Source organism: Grampus griseus (assembly GCF_964374135.1).
Source record: "Grampus griseus genome assembly, chromosome: 1".
NCBI lineage: Eukaryota > Metazoa > Chordata > Mammalia > Artiodactyla > Delphinidae > Grampus > Grampus griseus.
The window spans coordinates 21,414,229-21,432,413 of NC_139017.1; the positions used below are offsets into that span (position 1 = coordinate 21,414,229).

The following is an 18,185-nucleotide window of genomic DNA, read 5'->3' on the forward strand; positions in this document are numbered from 1 at the left end:
CGGCACGAACCCGTGTCCCCTGCATCGGCAGGCGGACTCTCAACCACTGTGCCACCAGGGAAGCCCTACCATATAGAAGTTTTAAACAAATGTCGACTGTAAACTAGTAGTTGAGGCAACTTTGGATAATCATTATCTTTGACTTCTACCACATCTAAAAGATGTAATAAGGGATCAAACATATAAAGCACTTAAAAAAAACCCTTACAATATGCTATGGTGCTTCTGCCCAGGTTTTAAAAATTCATAGCTTGGCATCCTACTGAAACAAAATGACTTCAAACTAAACTCTGAAGAAAACAACTTTGAAGACATTTTGGGATTCTGATCTTCTTTCACCTATCTCAAAGTGACAAAATAAACTTCCAAAGAAAAGCTTAACATTTGGAAGGAGTGCAGAAGACACGCCCAAGTCAAAACATACAAAGCTTTAGAATAACTTAGCGTCATCCAAAACCTACGGGATGCGGCAAAAGCAGTTCTAAGAGAAAAGTTTACAGTGATACAAACTTACCTCAGGAAACAAGAAAAACCTCCACCTAACCTTATATCTAAAGCAACTAGAGAAGGAAAAACAAACAAAACCCAAAGTTAGCAGAAGAAAAGAAATCATAAAGATCAGAGCAGAAATAAATGAACTAGAGACGAAGAAATCAACAGAAAAGATCAATGAAACTAAAAGCTGGCTCTTTGAAAAGATAAACAAAATTGATACACCTTTAGCCAGACTCGTCAAGAAAAAAAGGGAGAGGGCCTAAATCAACAAAATTAGACATGAAAAAGGAGAAGTTACAACCGACACCGCAGATATACAAAGGACCAATAAGAGACTACTACAGGCGACTACATGCCAATAAAATGACTGTCCACACTAGAAGAAATGGACCAATTCTTAGAAAGGTACAATCTTCCAAGACTGAACCAGGAAGAAATAGAAAATATGAACAGACCAATTACAAGTACTGAAATAGAATAACAATGTCAGAGCACAAGGACACCTGAGGGATCGCCATGATACCCAGAGACTTCAAACCAGGCTGAAGGAGAGGAAGAGGCTGAAGAGGGTCCACCCCCCTCTCTGCTCAGTTACCTCCCCCAGCCCCCATTTCATCTAGAACCCTTCCAATTTTATCAGCATTGGAAGTTTGAGGTTCCACCTAAATATGACATTGAAAATAAATTTCACTGCTAGAAAAAGAAAAGTCTGAAAGAGTGATATCACCAATGAGAGAAGTTAAACCATCTGCCCGATTTCACAGAGCGAAACTAGTGATCGAAAGTTCCAAATCCAGGTCTTTTCATTCCCAGTGTTGCCTTCCATAATATGCGACACCAGCTAGAGAAGAAACAGCAAACATGGTGTTTATAGGTATGAGAGCAAAACTTTGTTTCCTTCATAAAGAAAGGGGCTCTTCCCCCCAAATTAAAATGTTTGTGATGCTGAACATATTGCGTTTTGATAACATTTATAAGATCCACTCTGTGCCAAGGGAACTGTAAAATGAAGGGCAAGCTGTAGAACACATTGGCTACAACAGGCGGTTTAAACACGGACCATCTTTGGTGAATGGCCGGCTGTAAGTACTCACTGGTGTTTCACTGAGTAGTGACGACTAGCCACCTAGAAAGCTGTGACAAGACAAAAGGTTTCTGCAGTGACCACAAGACACCACAGTACTTACAGGAGGCAGAGAAACCTGCCCAGTGATCTCAGGCGGACGCAGGCTCACAGGGTCTTCTCCTGGGCCTTCTGGCTCCCCAGACGGGTATGGCGGGGGTGGGTAGGGGGGGTACTCTTCGAGGTACACTTCAAGCAGAGGGGGAGCCTCTGGGTTTGGCTCTTCCACGTTGTTCTGGAAACTTGGACTGCTGTCTGGGACTCCTTCAGGCTCATACTCAAGGCCCGGAGAAGGAGCGGGCAGGTCACTGCTCTCTGTACTGGCGCTCCCTGCTTCCCCCGGGGATACCGGCTCAGGGGCCAGAGGGAGCGCCTCCTTCTCTGGCTCCACGTGCAAATATGGACTCTGGGTCTCCAGCGGGCTTTCCGGGCTGGCAGTCCCGGAAGTGGACTTGGATGCGTGTGCCGGAACAGAGATGGTCTCCATAGCGGCGATGGTGGTCCTCTGATACAGAAGTTTCTGAATATTCGGCCCATTAGGACCCTCTGGTTCTGTAATGGAGCTGCGTTTCTTTAGTGGCCGTGGTGCGTTCGACAGTTTCTTTCGCAGGGCTTCTAGGTCAGCGTCGCTCTGGTTTCGGTAAGGATTCGATAAGAAAGGCAGTAATTTGGTTGGGCTCAGTGGCCTAGGAATTCTTTCGTTTTCATGGGTCTCTTGAACTGAAGAAATGGGCTCTGTTTCAGGTTCCGGGCTGCCAGGTTTGCCCTGGGTATTGGAATAAATGTTCTCTGGGAGCTGCTGTGGGTTCTGGGCAGTAGCAATCACAGGCTTGCCATAAACTAATTGGAAATGGAAAAAAAAAGCCCTGATTAGTATTAATTAAACAAAACTAGCAAATAACAGACATAGCTAACAATAATTAAAGCCTCTTTTAATTTCAGTTATTACATAATACCCTTCAATACAACTAATTTTTAAAAATAACAAATGACAAAGCAAGGTTTCCATCGTTGCATAATAAACTTATTACAGAATCAAAACCCTCATTGATTGTAAAGAGGTACCATTATTTTATGTACCAATGTGAAAGAAAATGTTGTCAATTATAATTGTAAGAAATCACAGACCATAGTATCCAAATTTAAAATGTAAAAATGTAAAAAAAAAAATTAAAATTAAAATAAATAAAATGTCAAAATGTGAAAAGAATTTAGAATCAGTGAAAACTGGTGATCCTTTCACGTGTCCAGATTAAAACTAAACATGCACTATCCCATCTTTCACAATTTTCAAAAGGAAATCAATGTGACAAATCATTTGGCTTACAAAATTATTAATAACCACTTCTATTTACCAAAACTATTCTCCTTAAACATTCTGATTACATCATCATTATCTAATTCCCGAATTATTATATTAGCAGTTTTCACCAGACTCATGAAAAAGAGTAAGATGTAGCATATATACTAATTCTCTGCTGTGTAATTACTTTCATGACATTCTGGGCCACAATTACGTGCTTATTTCATAACTAGAAAGCCATTTTCATTCCATTAAAACACAGTGAATTTTATTCCAGTCCCGTAAACTAATGACTCTTAGAAAGAACCCAACAAGTTACCAAATTATGTATGTTGAACACAAAGTAATCTTTTTGTGTTTTATATTTAACTAGTAACTGTGTCCTCGTTAGAACAACTTAAAATATAGTAGAGAACATTAAAAAAAAATACATATACAGAGGCAGTTGTCTAAACCTCTAGGCACCAAGAACACCTGGTCAGACCTAGAGTGAAGACACATCCCTCTGCACAGCGATCCCCTGCAGGCACTTTTCCCCACTCACCGAGGAGCTCGTCCATGAGCGGGAAACAAACGCACACAGGAAATTCAACACAGAAGGCTATGTCATCGCTATAGGTTTTATGCATCAATTTTCATATTTATTTCATTTTATTCACCTACCATCTTCAGCTACTACAGTAGCTGGCATTTAGCACAAACTCTTTTAAACTCCCCATGAAGAACAGAAGCCATAACGAAACAAATCTCTTAGGACAAAAGCATCAGTCAAAAGAGGTACACGTCACTGTGCTGTTTACTGATCGACGGCAGCTCTGGCGTAGGATGGAAACACATCCACGCAGGTGAAGATGAGACCAAGAATCTTACCACTCGGAAAGTGGGGCCCTCGGGAATGGGACTTGGTCAAGGCGCTCTGCACGGCCTGCTGGAAGTTTTTGCCGGGAGCCTGGTGCTGGGTATACATGGAGTATATGGAGCTGGCAGCCACGGTCTGGGGTTTCCTGAAGGGCGGAAGGAGGGTGTCCTTGGAAGGCTGAGGCGTGAAGGGCCGGACGGCAGCAGCAGGGGGACTTTCTTGCTTAGAACCTGGAGGAAGGGTCTGGTCCGCTTGGCCAACTGAAGGCATGCTGACAGCCAGCAGGACCCTCTGCTGCTGCCCTGCTGGTTTGGGTTTGTTTCCCATGGATGCGACAGCCGCTGACAACTGCTGAGGGTTTCCATCTGGCTTAACGTCTGAGGGCGACTGATTAGTTTGTCCAAAATAAGGCAAATTAATCTGTTTTGGTTTTGATGGAACAGGAGGTGGTACCTTCGCTACATTCTTATTTGCAGCCTGTGAACACACGACAGCCGATTAAAATACTGTGTAACTGGGTGTACAGGATGTTCCAGACACCCTAAACTGCACAAATGTTAAGTACAGACTGAAAAGACTAGCTCTGCATTTAAAAATCATTAAAAACTCTTAAATCTCTGAACTAAATCACACGTAAAAGGCACTTCAGTAATGCAATACAAATCCTGCCCCGTACGATTTCCTCCGCATTGCCCCTTCCTATTTGGGCAACTGTAAGTGGCCACTTGAAAACTTTTAAGTGCCATTTTTCATATTCACGGGTGACACCAATAACTGAAAACCATTCTCGTTCATCGGAACTTCACGCAATCTGGGCCACGTGGTTAAAAAAAAAACTCCTAACTTGGAGCATGCAGCCATAGACTGCTTATCAAAGGGTGGGATCCTAACAGTTACGGAACATTCATCATCAGATTGTTTGACATAACCTAAGCTCCAAATTTTGAAGAAACAAGGTAACTGAGCAGCACAAATACAATGTTCTTCAATGCACTAGTATTTTTTTTAGAGAATCATACAAAATATGACCCAGAAGCAAGCATGTTAGTCATGTGCCAGTACGATGTGAGACCACAAATATACTCAAGCAACAGAATTTAAAATAACAGAATGCTGTTGTATTTTCTAATCTTCCAGATAGATTTTTTTTCTCTCCCTTACATAATACTTTCTCTCTTCTAAAAAAAAAAAAAATGTATATAGAATTACCATTAAATCTTAAAACTGGGATACTCTCAAGTACCTGAGCATCCCGCAAGATATCTTCACTGCTCTGGTTCTTCCTGAGGGTACCAAAGGCGGGTGGGGCAGCAGACTGGTCCACGGTGTCAAACATTGAAAAGGGACGCACTTTCTTCTCCTTCTCCCTCAGCGGAACCTCCCCATCATCAGCTGAAGAAGACAGGGAAAAAAAAGAATCACGCTGATAACCAAACTGCTTGTAATAAAATTTCTTATTCACACATGTTTCTCTCTCCTCAAACGTATACCCACTAAATGCTCTTCTATTCTTAAATTAAGTTGATTAAAGGATAACCCAACACTACAATGCTAGTACCTTAATTCCCTGGCTAAATGAAGCTGTTCTGGAAATAAACACAGTCCCTGGTCTTAACACACTGGAAAATAAGCTATCTAAAAAAGGATACACAGAACCTTTAGATGCCCAAAACAGAATATCCAGGAACAGCACAAGTAAACCTCACCTTGGTCTGGAGCATTTCCAGAGCTTTTGGACACAGAAGCAGAGGCTTGTTGGCTCGAGAAAAGATCTGCATTCGGAGGAGTCCAATCAGGGCCAAGCAGATGGATTTTAGAGCCTAGAACACAGAAAAGCAACTGCAATAACCTGGCATTCTAAGGAGATGTTTAATGGTTCACTTTGCTGCTAAGAAGTTAAATCTCTAAAAATGAGTTTAAATCTCAGACTCACAAAAACCCCAGTTAAACTTACTTAGAAAACATCAGATTTTATACTTGTAATTGAAGAGTGCTCCTGCTGACTCAAATAAATTAATCACCATCAACAGAAAGTCCGTTTGAAGCAGCAAGGACGCATTACTCCTCACCGGGTAAGAAAACGTCACCATCCCACCCAGAAAACGACTTCCAATCTAGCAGACCAAGGGCTCTCTGGTGTGTCTTACATAACCACCACAAGTGATGCACACACAACAAAAGCAAAAGCACGGACTTTCAGCCCATGACTCTGACCACAGTCTTGGGTAAATCAGAGTATTCAGGTTTTTTCTACACTGGTATTTAAGTTTCAAAGCCATAGCTTTTATTTTTCCTTAAAAAACAAAACTAACTCTTTATACAATAAAACCCAGACTATGCAGCACTACTGCTTCACAGTGGCAATTAATCCAAAATAATAAATAATTTTAAAGTTAGCTATCATTTACACATGATAGTGGTTACGGAAAAGAGACGATTCTATTTTTTTTTCTCCAGGGGTGAGTTTAATAAGCTCATTAAAGGATACTTTTTGCCCTGCTTTTCCTGCAACTCTCCCTTCATTTTTTCCTCCTATTATAAAAGTCTGGCTTGCACCTGCCCCCCGCCCCCGGCCAAGTATCTGAGGACTACACACAGAATGCAAAGACCACTAACACAACGAGCCTCTGTTACTTTCACTTTTATCTCCCAATATGTTTACCTTTATTCTAAAAATTATCATCAGGCAAATTCTCACACAGAAACAGATACGAATAGCAAACACCAATCATCAACAGAATGGACCGACTGTCTTGCATTCTGTGGAGACAACACCACTAACATATCTGGAGTTTTTATACCACAAGGAAAGTTCTCAAGTTATTAACATCAGATCAAAACTTCCTTATTAACGAGAAGGAATTCAAAACAATTTCCAGGTTTTTAAAAACCTGATGTTTTATTTCATTTCCTGAACAGAACCCTAGAGTACTTAGGGTTAAGAAAATGATCATTTCTTAACCCCAAAGAACACAAGGAGATTCTTAGAATTGCCACATGAACAAGGGATAGGAAGACATCTTTTTAAACTCAAACCTGGAGGGAAAAAAAAAATCTACATTAAAAAAAAAAAAAAAGACTTGCTGTGAAGCACAAATAAAAGAAAGGTATACAAAAACAAACAAACAAATAAATAAATAACTCAAATTTGGGGGAAAATCATAGTGAGCACGGGAGCAGCTCGGCCCTGGAAGGACTGGGAAATGCCTGGTTTTACCTTTCACTTGTGAAGCGGCCCCAGATCTCATGCTGGGCAGTGTCTGGACTTTCATGGACCCCTCGGAAGCCTGCGTGGCCCCAGGCCCATCGGGCAGGGCTGGCTTCACCAGAAGCTCAGGCCTCGAGGCAATCCGGGGCATAGTTGACGACTGGATATAGGGACCGACCGCAGCCACTCGACTCGGCCCCGACGCCCCCGGCTGGGGCAGGTGTCCATCAGACGAAACCTTAGGAGAAAGCACAGAGCCTTTAGTATTGCAAGTCAGGCTGGATCTGACTCAGAAAAGCCCGTGACGTGTTCATAATTTTGTTAAAAATCGGCACTTTCAGGATCTAGCCATCAAATCTACAAGAGATATCCCCAAACAAAAACACCCCATGGTGAACTCTCACCCACACTTTATTACAAGAATTAGAAAAAAGAGCAGAGCTACGTACGTGATCATATTAAAAGTATAAGAACAGTGGATTCTCTTTCAAGAAGTCACAGGTCCCGTCCCTTTCCAGAGGACGCACCGAGCAATGATTCTGAAGATGCTGCTGCAAGTACTGACCTCACTAGGATGGTCATCGTCCCCTCCCCCCGCCCCCTGCCAACAGCACACTTACTGGAAGGTTCTCTTTCTGCTGCAGGGCCGCCTTCTTCTTCCACAGCCGGTCCCTGAGCTCATTAACACGCTTGTCCATGACCGCCACTTCTGAATTGCGCTTATTCAAGCACTCCCTCTGTTGTTGCAGCTTGGCATTCTGCTCCTGGTTCAGTTTGTTTCTTAACTGAACAAAATTAAGGGAATAAAAGGTAGCCAAGGAGTAGGAAGAAAAATTTCTCAAACAGATAATCACATGGTTCGCTATCATACAATTTCTAAAAATGTAAGGTCCCCCCCAACTTCTCATCTCACGGTTTAAAATTAAGTGTTGGACCACCAGCTGTGGTCATAAGGAACACCTCAGATTTCCTGTCTGAGGTACTATAAAGTTTATTCTGGATTCTGCGGGGTTTAGGTCTTCCTCCCCTTCCCCGCTTTAAGGAAAAGAGGCCGAAATCCAGGACTTCCTGCCGCTTATGTGGACAATGCTGTCGTCCTAGAGAGGATGTGCCACTGAATGTCACAGGCGGCCACAGTTTACCTGCAGCTCCTTGTATAGCCGATCAAGCTCAGCCACCGCGGACTGGTTGTCATGGTGACCATCAATCCTGCCGTTCTTGAGCATCTCTAGCTGTCTTGTAAGTTCCTCTACTTTTGACACAGCCAGAACGAGCTCCCTCTGCTTTTGCTGGAACAAACTATTCATCTGTTCAATTTCCTCCACTAAAGTAAGAACAAGAAAAGCAACAGTAGTTGAAAAGAAAAATGAGAATGGACTGCTTTCTGGGCAACCAGGATGTACCATAAACTTTCTCATAAAAAGTAGAGAAATTTTTCAGGAATGTCCTAGAATCAACCTATTCCTTTATAAGCACCTCTAAATCAAACAGACATCTCTAAATCAAATCACTAAAATTTTAATTAAAATGGTATTGTAATAGATGGAGCCATTATATGCATAAAAATCCTTACCTTCATCAAATTTTCAGTCAAAAATTAGAGAGAAGAAAGAGGACTTCAATGCAGGGGGCCTGGGTTCCATCCTTGGTCAGGGAACTAGATCCCACATGCATGCCGCAACTAAGAGTTCACATGCCACAACTAAGGAGCCCTGGAGTCGCAACTAAGGAGCCCGCCTGCTGCAACTAAGACCTGGTGCAACCAAATAAATAAATAACTAAATGGGGGGGGTGGAAACTACTACTACTACTACTACTACTACGTTTTCCAAAGGGAACCTGGAAACCTTGTCTAAAACATTCAACAGCTGAATTCAATTCAGGGGGAAGCAGCAGCATCAAAACTGCAGTGAATTATACTTTTCCAAAAAAATCCTTTGAAGTTGATCTACATACAGAGTCTCATCTTATTCTTCTTACTTACTGCAAATTCACATAAACTTCCTACACCAACGTGTTTTCTTATACCAATGCGTTTCCTTACACCCAAACAGTTTAACACTGTAGCATTTAGCACTGAGGTAAACCAAATGGGAGCAACTCACCAAGTTTCCCGTTGCTTAGCCTCTTCTGTTCCACGTGGCCTTTAAGTGCTCTCACTTTTTTCAGCTTAGCCTCCTGATTCTCAGCTATTTCTTTGAGCCTCTTAAGCTTTTCCTGTTCAGCAGCTTGTTGCTGCTGACGCTGATCTTGCTGTTTCAAAAACTTTAAGCGCTGCTCCTGAAGATATAAGCCATCATCAGACATGGCATTTTAAACAGCAGACCACTAACCCACAATTAATCTAACCACACCCTGAGGTGCCCAGGCTGAGGTACACCGGTGGCGTTGCTCTGGTCTCACCATCTGTCCTACACACTGCTATGAGAACCACCTGGGGAGTCTGTGAAAAACAGCCTCTCCCGGGCCCAAGCCTAGAATCTACCTCTTAGGGGGTAAGATCCAGGAACCAGTATTTTTATCCAAGTGGTCCTTGTGCGGCAAGCAAGCAGTGATCCTTGAACTAGTTTTCATGAGCTGCGGCTATAATTTTAAGAAGGAGCTCATGTAGAGGGGGAGGCAGTAAAAGAAAGCTATTAAATGATACACTTCGAAGTCCAATTTGGATTCAAACCCAAGCTCTGCCATTTATTAGCTATGAGACTTTGGGCAAATTACATAATTTCACCAAATCCACAAGTCTGTCTCTTCACCTATAAAATGAGATGATCACTAGTCCTCCTAGGGCTACAGTGAGGATTAAACGCAATGTGAAATGTAGATCTCTGTCAACAGTATTGTACATAGTTAGTACACACTCAATACACTTAGAAAAGAGCTAAAGAACTACTTAGTGCCTTTAGAAAACTGCAATAATGCAACTTACAATTTTATTTCTATTATATTAAAATTTTTAACTGAGTAATACAGCCACACAATTTATAATCAAGGGTAAACTTCACAGATTAATACGGCTAAAACATACAAATAACACAGAAATAGTTTCAAAATAAGACCCGGAGGGTAGAGAGTTATTCTGTTAACAATCAACCTTTTTCTTTGAATTCATGTCCTTGCAACTCAAGGAATGCTGCGTCAGCATCACATGGGACCTTGTTAGAAATGCAAAATGTCAGACTCCAACCCACACCTACTGAATCAAAATATGCATTTTTAACAAGATCCCTAGGTGATCTGTATTCGTATTAAAGTCTGAGAAGCAATGATACACATGATTTTGAAAAAGCTGGTGTCTGGCATCAGAAGTAGAAAGGATGCATCGGAACCCTAGGAAGTATTCCAGGGAAGGCCATCGTGCATGTTGAGAACCACCTTAAAGAATCCCTGGGGAGGGTGGGAGGGAGGGAGACGCAGGAGGGAAGAGATATGGGAACATATGTATATGTATAACTGATTCACTTTGTTACAAAGCAGAAACTGGCACACCATTGTAAAGCAATTATACCCCAATAAAGATGTTAAAAAAAAAAAAAAAAAAGAATCCCTGGCCATCACTTCAAAGCCCTGCTGGGGACCTTGCTACTCAAACCTTCAAGTTGTTCACCCCAAGTGAACTTACAGTCCCTCAAAGACTGGTCGGCGGCAGAGACTGGGTATTTAGACCAGGGGCTGGCAGACCTGCAGGCGAAATCCAGCTTGCTATCCGTGTTGTGAGTAAAGTCTTCTCGGCACACTGCCATACCCGTTCGTCTATGGCTGCTTTCCTGCTACAACTGCAGAGCTGAGACAGCACAGCTTGCAAAGCCTAAAATATCTCAGCCCTTTACAGACAAAGTCCGACAACATCTGGCTCAGACTAGAAGCCCATGGCTGGCAGAAGCAGCAGCAGGGAGACTGGTTTAGATAGCAGTGGAGAGGCTTCCCATGTTTTCTTTGTCCAAGGACAGGATGAGAATTAGGTGGTGGGTGAAGAATGTCCCCAGATAAAGGTAGGCAGCCTGTTACCAGTGCCAAGCAGCAGCTGGGGACAGGTTTGCATGAGCAACAAGCGCCTCTTGCTGTAGTAATGATTCAGGAGGAGGTCAGCCCAGAGCTGTGCCTACAAGCAAAGCCGAAAGGTTCTTTCCGCTGGCCCTGTTTTACTGATACTCAACATAGCGTGGTTAACTCTGATCAGAATGGTGGTCGGGAAGATCAGGAACAACTGGGTGATTTAAGGTTTCTACAAAATGCTGCAGTGAAGAGAAGAAAGCAGGTACCTTTCGGGTTGATGGTATCAACACGTATCTAGGAGGTAACTGGTTTACTAGTGAGGATGGAACGTAAACGGCTTTACACACACATGAACAGGAGTGGCCCGTTAGGTCTTTGAAAACAAGGTATTACCTTAGTGGCCAGCATTTGTTGCTGGGCCTCAATCTGTTGCTGCTGGCGAGATGCCATTTCCTGAAGTTCAGCAAGTGTCAGGTCCATCCTAGGACTATTAACCTACCAAAAAAAAAAAAATGCAAACAATCCAACTTAGTACAAAATGATCACAGAGACTCCTCACTCAAAGGCCCATTATAAGCATCACCTGAACCAATCAGGACAAAATTATTTAGCCATTTTTCTTACATAATATTAAAGAAACCATTAACTTTTATATTAATACCCCACATTGACTTATTAACATATAAAACATACTAACATACAGACCAACACTCTTCTAAGCTGTAAATTTAAATTAACTAGTTTCAATAGTCAGTAACACAGATGGAACAACTTGGAATTACCTCGTTCCATAGTTAATTTAAATTAGGAAGGCAGTGTTTGACCATATTAAACGTGATACTGGGACACTGGCAGCAAACCTAGAATACAGTCATCAAAACACCCTTTAAAACTATGACACTAGAATTTTACAAATTCAAGATACATTGGGTCATCAGGAACAAAGCAAGATGTCCACTCTCTAAACATCCGTTGGACATGGTCCTAAGAGGTTTAACCCGTGCCACAGAACAAAAAAGTAGAAATAAACTGTGTCCAGATTGAAAACGAAAACGTTTCTTGGATGGGGCTAATGGCGGACTGTGGGAGGGCTCACGCCAAGGAGTACTCCCCCGAACTTTTGTTGCCAGTGTCCTTGTCCCTGTGGTGAGCCACAGCCGCCCTCAGACTCTGCAGGAGACCCTCCAACGCTAGCAGAAAAAGAAGAAAAGAAGAAAAGTAGAAAAAGGAGATAATGAAGGAACAGCCATTATTCAGTCATTTTTCTGCAGCTTTACCTGAAAGGAGAATTGCGTCTATGTGATTCATTACAAGATACCAACAGCATCAGATACATCAGAAATACATCTACATGTGCAACAACTCCTACAGAACACCTACTGAATGCTGGCAGAAGACCTCAGAACTCCCCAAAGGCAAGAAAGTCCCCACGTACCTGGGTAGGGAAAAAGAAAATATAATAAACAGAGACAAAAGGATAGGGACGGGACCTGCACCAGTGGGAAGGAGCTGTGAAGGAGGAAAGGTTTCCACACACTAGAAGCCCCTTCGCGGGCGGAGACTGCGGGTGGCGAAGGGGGAAGCTTTGGAGCCGCAGAGGAGAGCAGAGCAACTGGGGTGCGGAGGGCAAAGCGGGGAGATCCCCACACAGAGGATCAGGGCCCACAGGCACTCAGCAGCCCGAGAGGCTTTTCTGCTCACCCGTCGGAGCGGGTGGGGCTGGGAGCTGAGGCTCAGGCTTCCGGCCTGAAGGGGTTAGTGCACCACGGCTAGCTGGGAGGGAGTCTGGACCTGCCGAAGAGGCAAGAGACTTGTTCTTCCCTCTTTGTTTCCTGGTGCACGAGAAGAGGGGATTAAGAGCGCTACTTAAAGGAGCTCCTGAGACGGGCATGAGCCGCGGCTAAGAGCGCGGACCCCAGAGACGGGCATGAGACGCTAAGGCTGCTGCTGCCGCCACCAAGAAGCCTGTGTGCGAGCACAGGTCACTGTCCACACCCCCCTTCCGGGGTGACTGTGCAGCCCGCCACTGCCAGGGTCCCGGGATCCAGGGACAACTTTCCCGGGAGAACGCACGGCGCGCCTCAGGCTGGTGCAACGTCACGCTGGCCTCTGCCGCCGCAGGCTCAACCCCGCACTCCGTGCCCCTCCCTCCCCTTGGCCTGAGTGAGCCGGAGCCCCGGAATCAGCAGCTCCTTTAACCTCGTCCTGTCTGAGCGAAGAACACACGCCCTCCGGCGACCTACACGCAGAGGAGGGGCCAAATCCAAAGCTGAGCCCCGGGAGCTGTGCGAACAAAGAAGAGAAGGAGAAATCTCTCCCAGCAGCCACAGAAGCAACGGATTAAAGTTCCACAATCAACTTGATGTACCCTGCATCTGTGGAATACATGAATAGACAACGAATCATCCCAAATTAAGGAGGTGGACTTTGAGAGCAAGATTTATTATTTTTCCCCTTTTCCTCTTTTTGTGAGTGTGTATGTGTATGCTTCTGTGTGAGGTTTTGTCTATATAGCTCTGCTTTCACCATTTGTCCTAGGATTCTATCCGTCCATTTTTTGTTTTAATTTTTCTTAATAATTATTATTTTATTTTAATAACTTTATTTTATTTTACCTTACTTTATTTTCTTTTAGCTTCTTTCTTTCTTTCTTTCTACTTTTTCTCCCTTTTATTCTGGGCCGTGTGGATGAAAGGCTCTAGGTGCTGCAGCCAGGAGTCAGTGCTGTGCCTCTGAGGTGGGAGAGCCAACTTCAGGACACTGTTCCACAAGAGACCTCCCAGCTCCACATAATATCAAACGGCAAAAATCTCCCTGAGATCTCCATCTCAACGCCAGCACCCAGCTTCACTCAACGACCGGCAAGCTACAGTGCTGGACATCCTATGCCAGACAACTAGCAAGACAGGAACACAACCTCACCCATTAGCAGAGAGGCTGCCTAAAATCATAATAAGTCTACAGACACCCCAAAACACACCACCAGACGTGGACCTGCCCACCAGAAAGACAAGATCCAACCTCATCCACCAGAACACAGGCACTAGTCCCCTCCACCAGGAAGCCTACACAACCCACTGAACCAACCTTAGCCACTGGGGACAGACACCAAAAACAATGGGAACTACGAAACCTGCAGCCTGCAAAAAGGAGACCCCAAACACAGTAAAATAAGCAAAATGAGAAGACAGAAAACCCACAGCAGATGACGGAGCAAGATAAAAACCCACCAGACCTAACAAATGAAGAGGAAATAGGCAGTCTACCTGAAAAAGAATTCAGAATAATGATAGTAAAGATGATCCAAAATCTTGGAAATAGAATAGAGAAAATGCAAGAAACATTTCACAAGGACCTAGAAGAACTAAAGATGAAACAAGCAACGATGAACAACACATAAAAATACTCTAGATGGGATCAGTAGCAGAATAGTTGAGGCAGAAGAATGGATAAGTGACCTGGAAGATAAAATAGTGGAAATAACTACTGCAGAGCAGAATAAAGAAACAAGAATGAAAAGAACTGAGGACGGTCTCAGAGACCTCTGGGACAACATTAAACGCATCAACATTCAAATTATAGGGGTTCCAGAAGAAGAAGAGAAAAAGAAAGGGACTGAGAAAATATTTGAAGAGATTATAGTTGAAAACTTCCCTAATATGGGAAAGGAAATAGTTAATCAAGTCCAGGAAGCACAGAGAGTCCCATACAGGATAAATCCAAGGAGAAACACGCCAAGACATATATTAATCAAACTGTCAAAAATTAAATACAAAGAAAACATATTAAAAGCAGCAAGGGAAAAACAACAAAAAACACACAAGGGAATCCCCATAAGGTTAACAGCTGATCTTTCAGCAGAAACTCCACAAGCCAGAAGGGACTGGCAGGACATATTTAAAGTGATGAAGGAGGAAAATCTGCAACCAAGATTACTCTACCCAGCAAGGATCTCATTCAGATTTGATGGAGAAATTAAAACCTTACAGAGAAGCAAAAGCTGAGAGAGTTCAGCACCACCAAACCAGCTTTACAACAAATGCTAAAGGATCTTCTCTAGGCAAGAAACACAAGAGAAGGAAAAGACCTATAATAACAAACCCAAAACAATTAAGAAAATGGGAATAGGAACATACATATCGATAATTACCTTAAATGTAAATGGATTAAATGCTCCCACCAAAAACACAGACTGGCTGAATGGATACAAAAACAAGACCCATATATATGCTGTCTACAAGAGACCCACTTCAGACCTAGAGACACATACAGACTGAAAGTGAGGGGATGGAAAAAGATATTCCATGCAAATGGAAACCAAAAGAAAGCTGGAGTAGCAATCCTCATATCAGACAAAACAGACTTTAAAATAAAGACTGTTAGAAGAGACAAAGAAGGACACTACATAATGATCAAGGGATCGATCCAAGAAGAAGATATAACAATTGTAAATATTTATGCACCCAACATAGGAGCACCTCAATACATAAGGCAAATACTAACAGTCATAAAAGGGGAAATCGACAGTAACACAATCATAGTAGGGGACTTTCACACCACACTTTCACCAATGGACAGATCATCCAAAATGAAAATAAATAAGGAAACACAAGCTTTAAATGATACATTAAACAAGATGGGCTTAATTGATATTTATAGGACATTCCATCCAAAAACAACAGAATACCCATTTTTCTCAAGTGCTCATGGAACATTCTCCAGGATAGATCATATCTTGGGTCACAAATCAAGCCTTGGTAAATTTAAGAAAATTGAAATCGTATCAAGTATCTTTTCCGACCACAACGCTATGAGACTAGATATCAATTACAGGAAAAGATCTGTAAAAAATACAAACACATGGAGGCTAAACAATACACTACTTAATAACGAAGTGAACACTGAAGAAATCAAAGAGGAAATCAAAAAATACCTAGAAACAAATGACAATGGAGACACGACGACCCAAAACCTATGGGATGCAGCAAAAGCAGTTCTAAGAGGGAAGTTTACAGCAATACAATCCTACCTTAAGAAACAGGAAACATCTCGAATAAACAACCTAACCTTGAACCTAAAGCAATTAGAGGAAGAAGAACAAAAAAACCCCAAAGTTAGCAGAAGGAAAGAAATCATAAAGATCACATCAGAAATAAATGAAAAAGAAATGAAGGAAATGATAGCAAAGATCAATAAAACTAAAAGCTGGATCTTTGAGAAGATAAACAAAACTGATAAATCATTAGCCAGACTCATCAAGAAAAAAAGGGAGAAGACTCAAATCAATAGAATTAGAAATGAAAAAGGAGAAGTAACAACTGACAATGCAGAAATACAAAGGATAATGAGAGATGACTACAAACAACTCTATGCCAATAAAATGTACAACCTGGAAGAAATGGACAAATTCTTGGAAATGCACAACCTGCCAAGACTGAATCAGGAAGAAATTGAAAATATGAACCGACCAATCACAAGCACTGAAATTGAAACTGTGATTAAAAATCTTCCAACAAACAAAAGCCCAGGACCAGATGGCTTCACAGGCGAATTCTATCACACATTTACAGAAGAGATAACACCTATCCTTCTCAAACTCATCCAAAATATAGCAGAGGGAGGAACACTCCCAAAGTCATTCCACGAGGCCACCATCACCTTGATACCAAAACCAGACAAGGATGTCACAAAGAAAACTACAGGCCAATATCACTGATGAACAAAGATGCAAAAATCCTCAAAAAAATACTAGCAAACAGGATCCAACAACACATTAAACGGATCATACACCAAGATCAAGCAGGGTTTATTCCAGGAATGCAAGGATTCTTCAATACACGCAAATCAGTCAATCTGATACACCATATTAACAAATTGAAGGAGAAAAAGCATATGATCATCTCAATAGATGCAGAGAAAGCTTCTGACAAAATTCAACACCCATTTATGATAAAAACCCTGCAGAAAGTAGGCATAGAGGGAACTTTCCTCAACATAATAAAGGGCATACATGACAAACCCAGAGCCAACATCGTCCTCAACGGTGAAAAACTGAAACCATTTCCACTAAGATCAGGAACAAGACAAGGTTGACCACTCTCACCACTCTTATTCAACATAGTTTTGGAAGTTTTAGCCACAGCAATCAGAGAAGAAAAGGAAATAAAATAATACAAATAGGAAAAGAAGAAGTAAAGCTGTCACTGTTTGCAGATGACATGATACTATACATAGAGAATCCTAAAGATGCTACCAGAAAACTACTAGAGCTAATCAATGAATTTGGTAAAGTAGCAGGATACAAAATTAATGCACAGAAATCTCTGGCATTCCTATACACTAATGAAAAATCTGAAAGTGAAATCAAGAAAACACTCCCATTTACCAGTGCAACAAAAAGAATAAAATACCTAGGAATAAACCTACCTAAGGAGACAAAAGACCTGTATGCAGAAAATTTTAAGACACTGATGAAAGAAATTAAAGATGATACAAATAGATGGACAGATATACCATGTTTCTGGATTGGAAGAATCAACATTGTTAAAATGACTCTACTACCCAAAGCAATCTACAGATTCAATGCAATCCCTATCAAACTACCACTAGCATTTTTCACAGAACTAGAACAAAAAATTCCACAATTTGTATGGAAACACAAAAGACCCCGAATAGACAAAGCAATCTTGAGAATGAAAAACGGAGCTGGAAGAATCAGGCTCCCTGACTTCACACTATACTACAAAGCTACAGTAATCAAGACAGTATGGTACTGGCACAAAAACAGAAAGATAGATCAATGGAACAGGATAGAAAGCCCAGAGATAAACCCACGCACATATGGTCACCTTATCTTTGATAAAGGAGGCAGGAATGTACAGTGGAGAAAGGACAGCCTCTTCAATAAGTGGTGCTGGGAAAACTGGACAGGTACATGTGAAAGTATGAGATTAGATCACTCCCTAACACCATACACAAAAATTAGCTCAAAATGGATTAAAGACCTAAATGTAAGGCCAGAAACTATCAAACTCTTAGAGGAAAACATAGGCAGAACACTCTGTGACATAAATCACAGCAAGATCCTTTTTGACCCACCTCCTAGAGAAATGGAAATAAAAACAAAAATAAACAAATGGGACCTAATGAAACTTAAAAGCTTTTGCACAGCAAGGTCATAAACAAGACAAAAAGACAACCCTCA

The 18,185-nt window shown here is 42.0% G+C and overlaps 1 protein-coding gene across 1 annotated transcript in view; it reads right to left on the reverse strand.

Annotated features, from left to right (window-relative positions):
• Positions 1-18,185, reverse strand: part of TP53BP2 (tumor protein p53 binding protein 2) — a 66,744-nt gene that overhangs the window by 12,352 nt on the left and 36,207 nt on the right. Inside the window, exons 5-13 of the mRNA XM_082658263.1 lie at positions 11,375-11,476; positions 9,094-9,268; positions 8,131-8,312; positions 7,609-7,773; positions 6,998-7,226; positions 5,487-5,600; positions 5,024-5,172; positions 3,792-4,257; positions 1,683-2,458 (exon numbers count right to left, since the gene is read on the reverse strand). Coding sequence (XP_082514389.1) covers positions 1,683-2,458; positions 3,792-4,257; positions 5,024-5,172; positions 5,487-5,600; positions 6,998-7,226; positions 7,609-7,773; positions 8,131-8,312; positions 9,094-9,268; positions 11,375-11,476 — 2,358 coding nt within the window. The remainder of the gene's footprint in view (positions 1-1,682; positions 2,459-3,791; positions 4,258-5,023; positions 5,173-5,486; positions 5,601-6,997; positions 7,227-7,608; positions 7,774-8,130; positions 8,313-9,093; positions 9,269-11,374; positions 11,477-18,185) is intronic.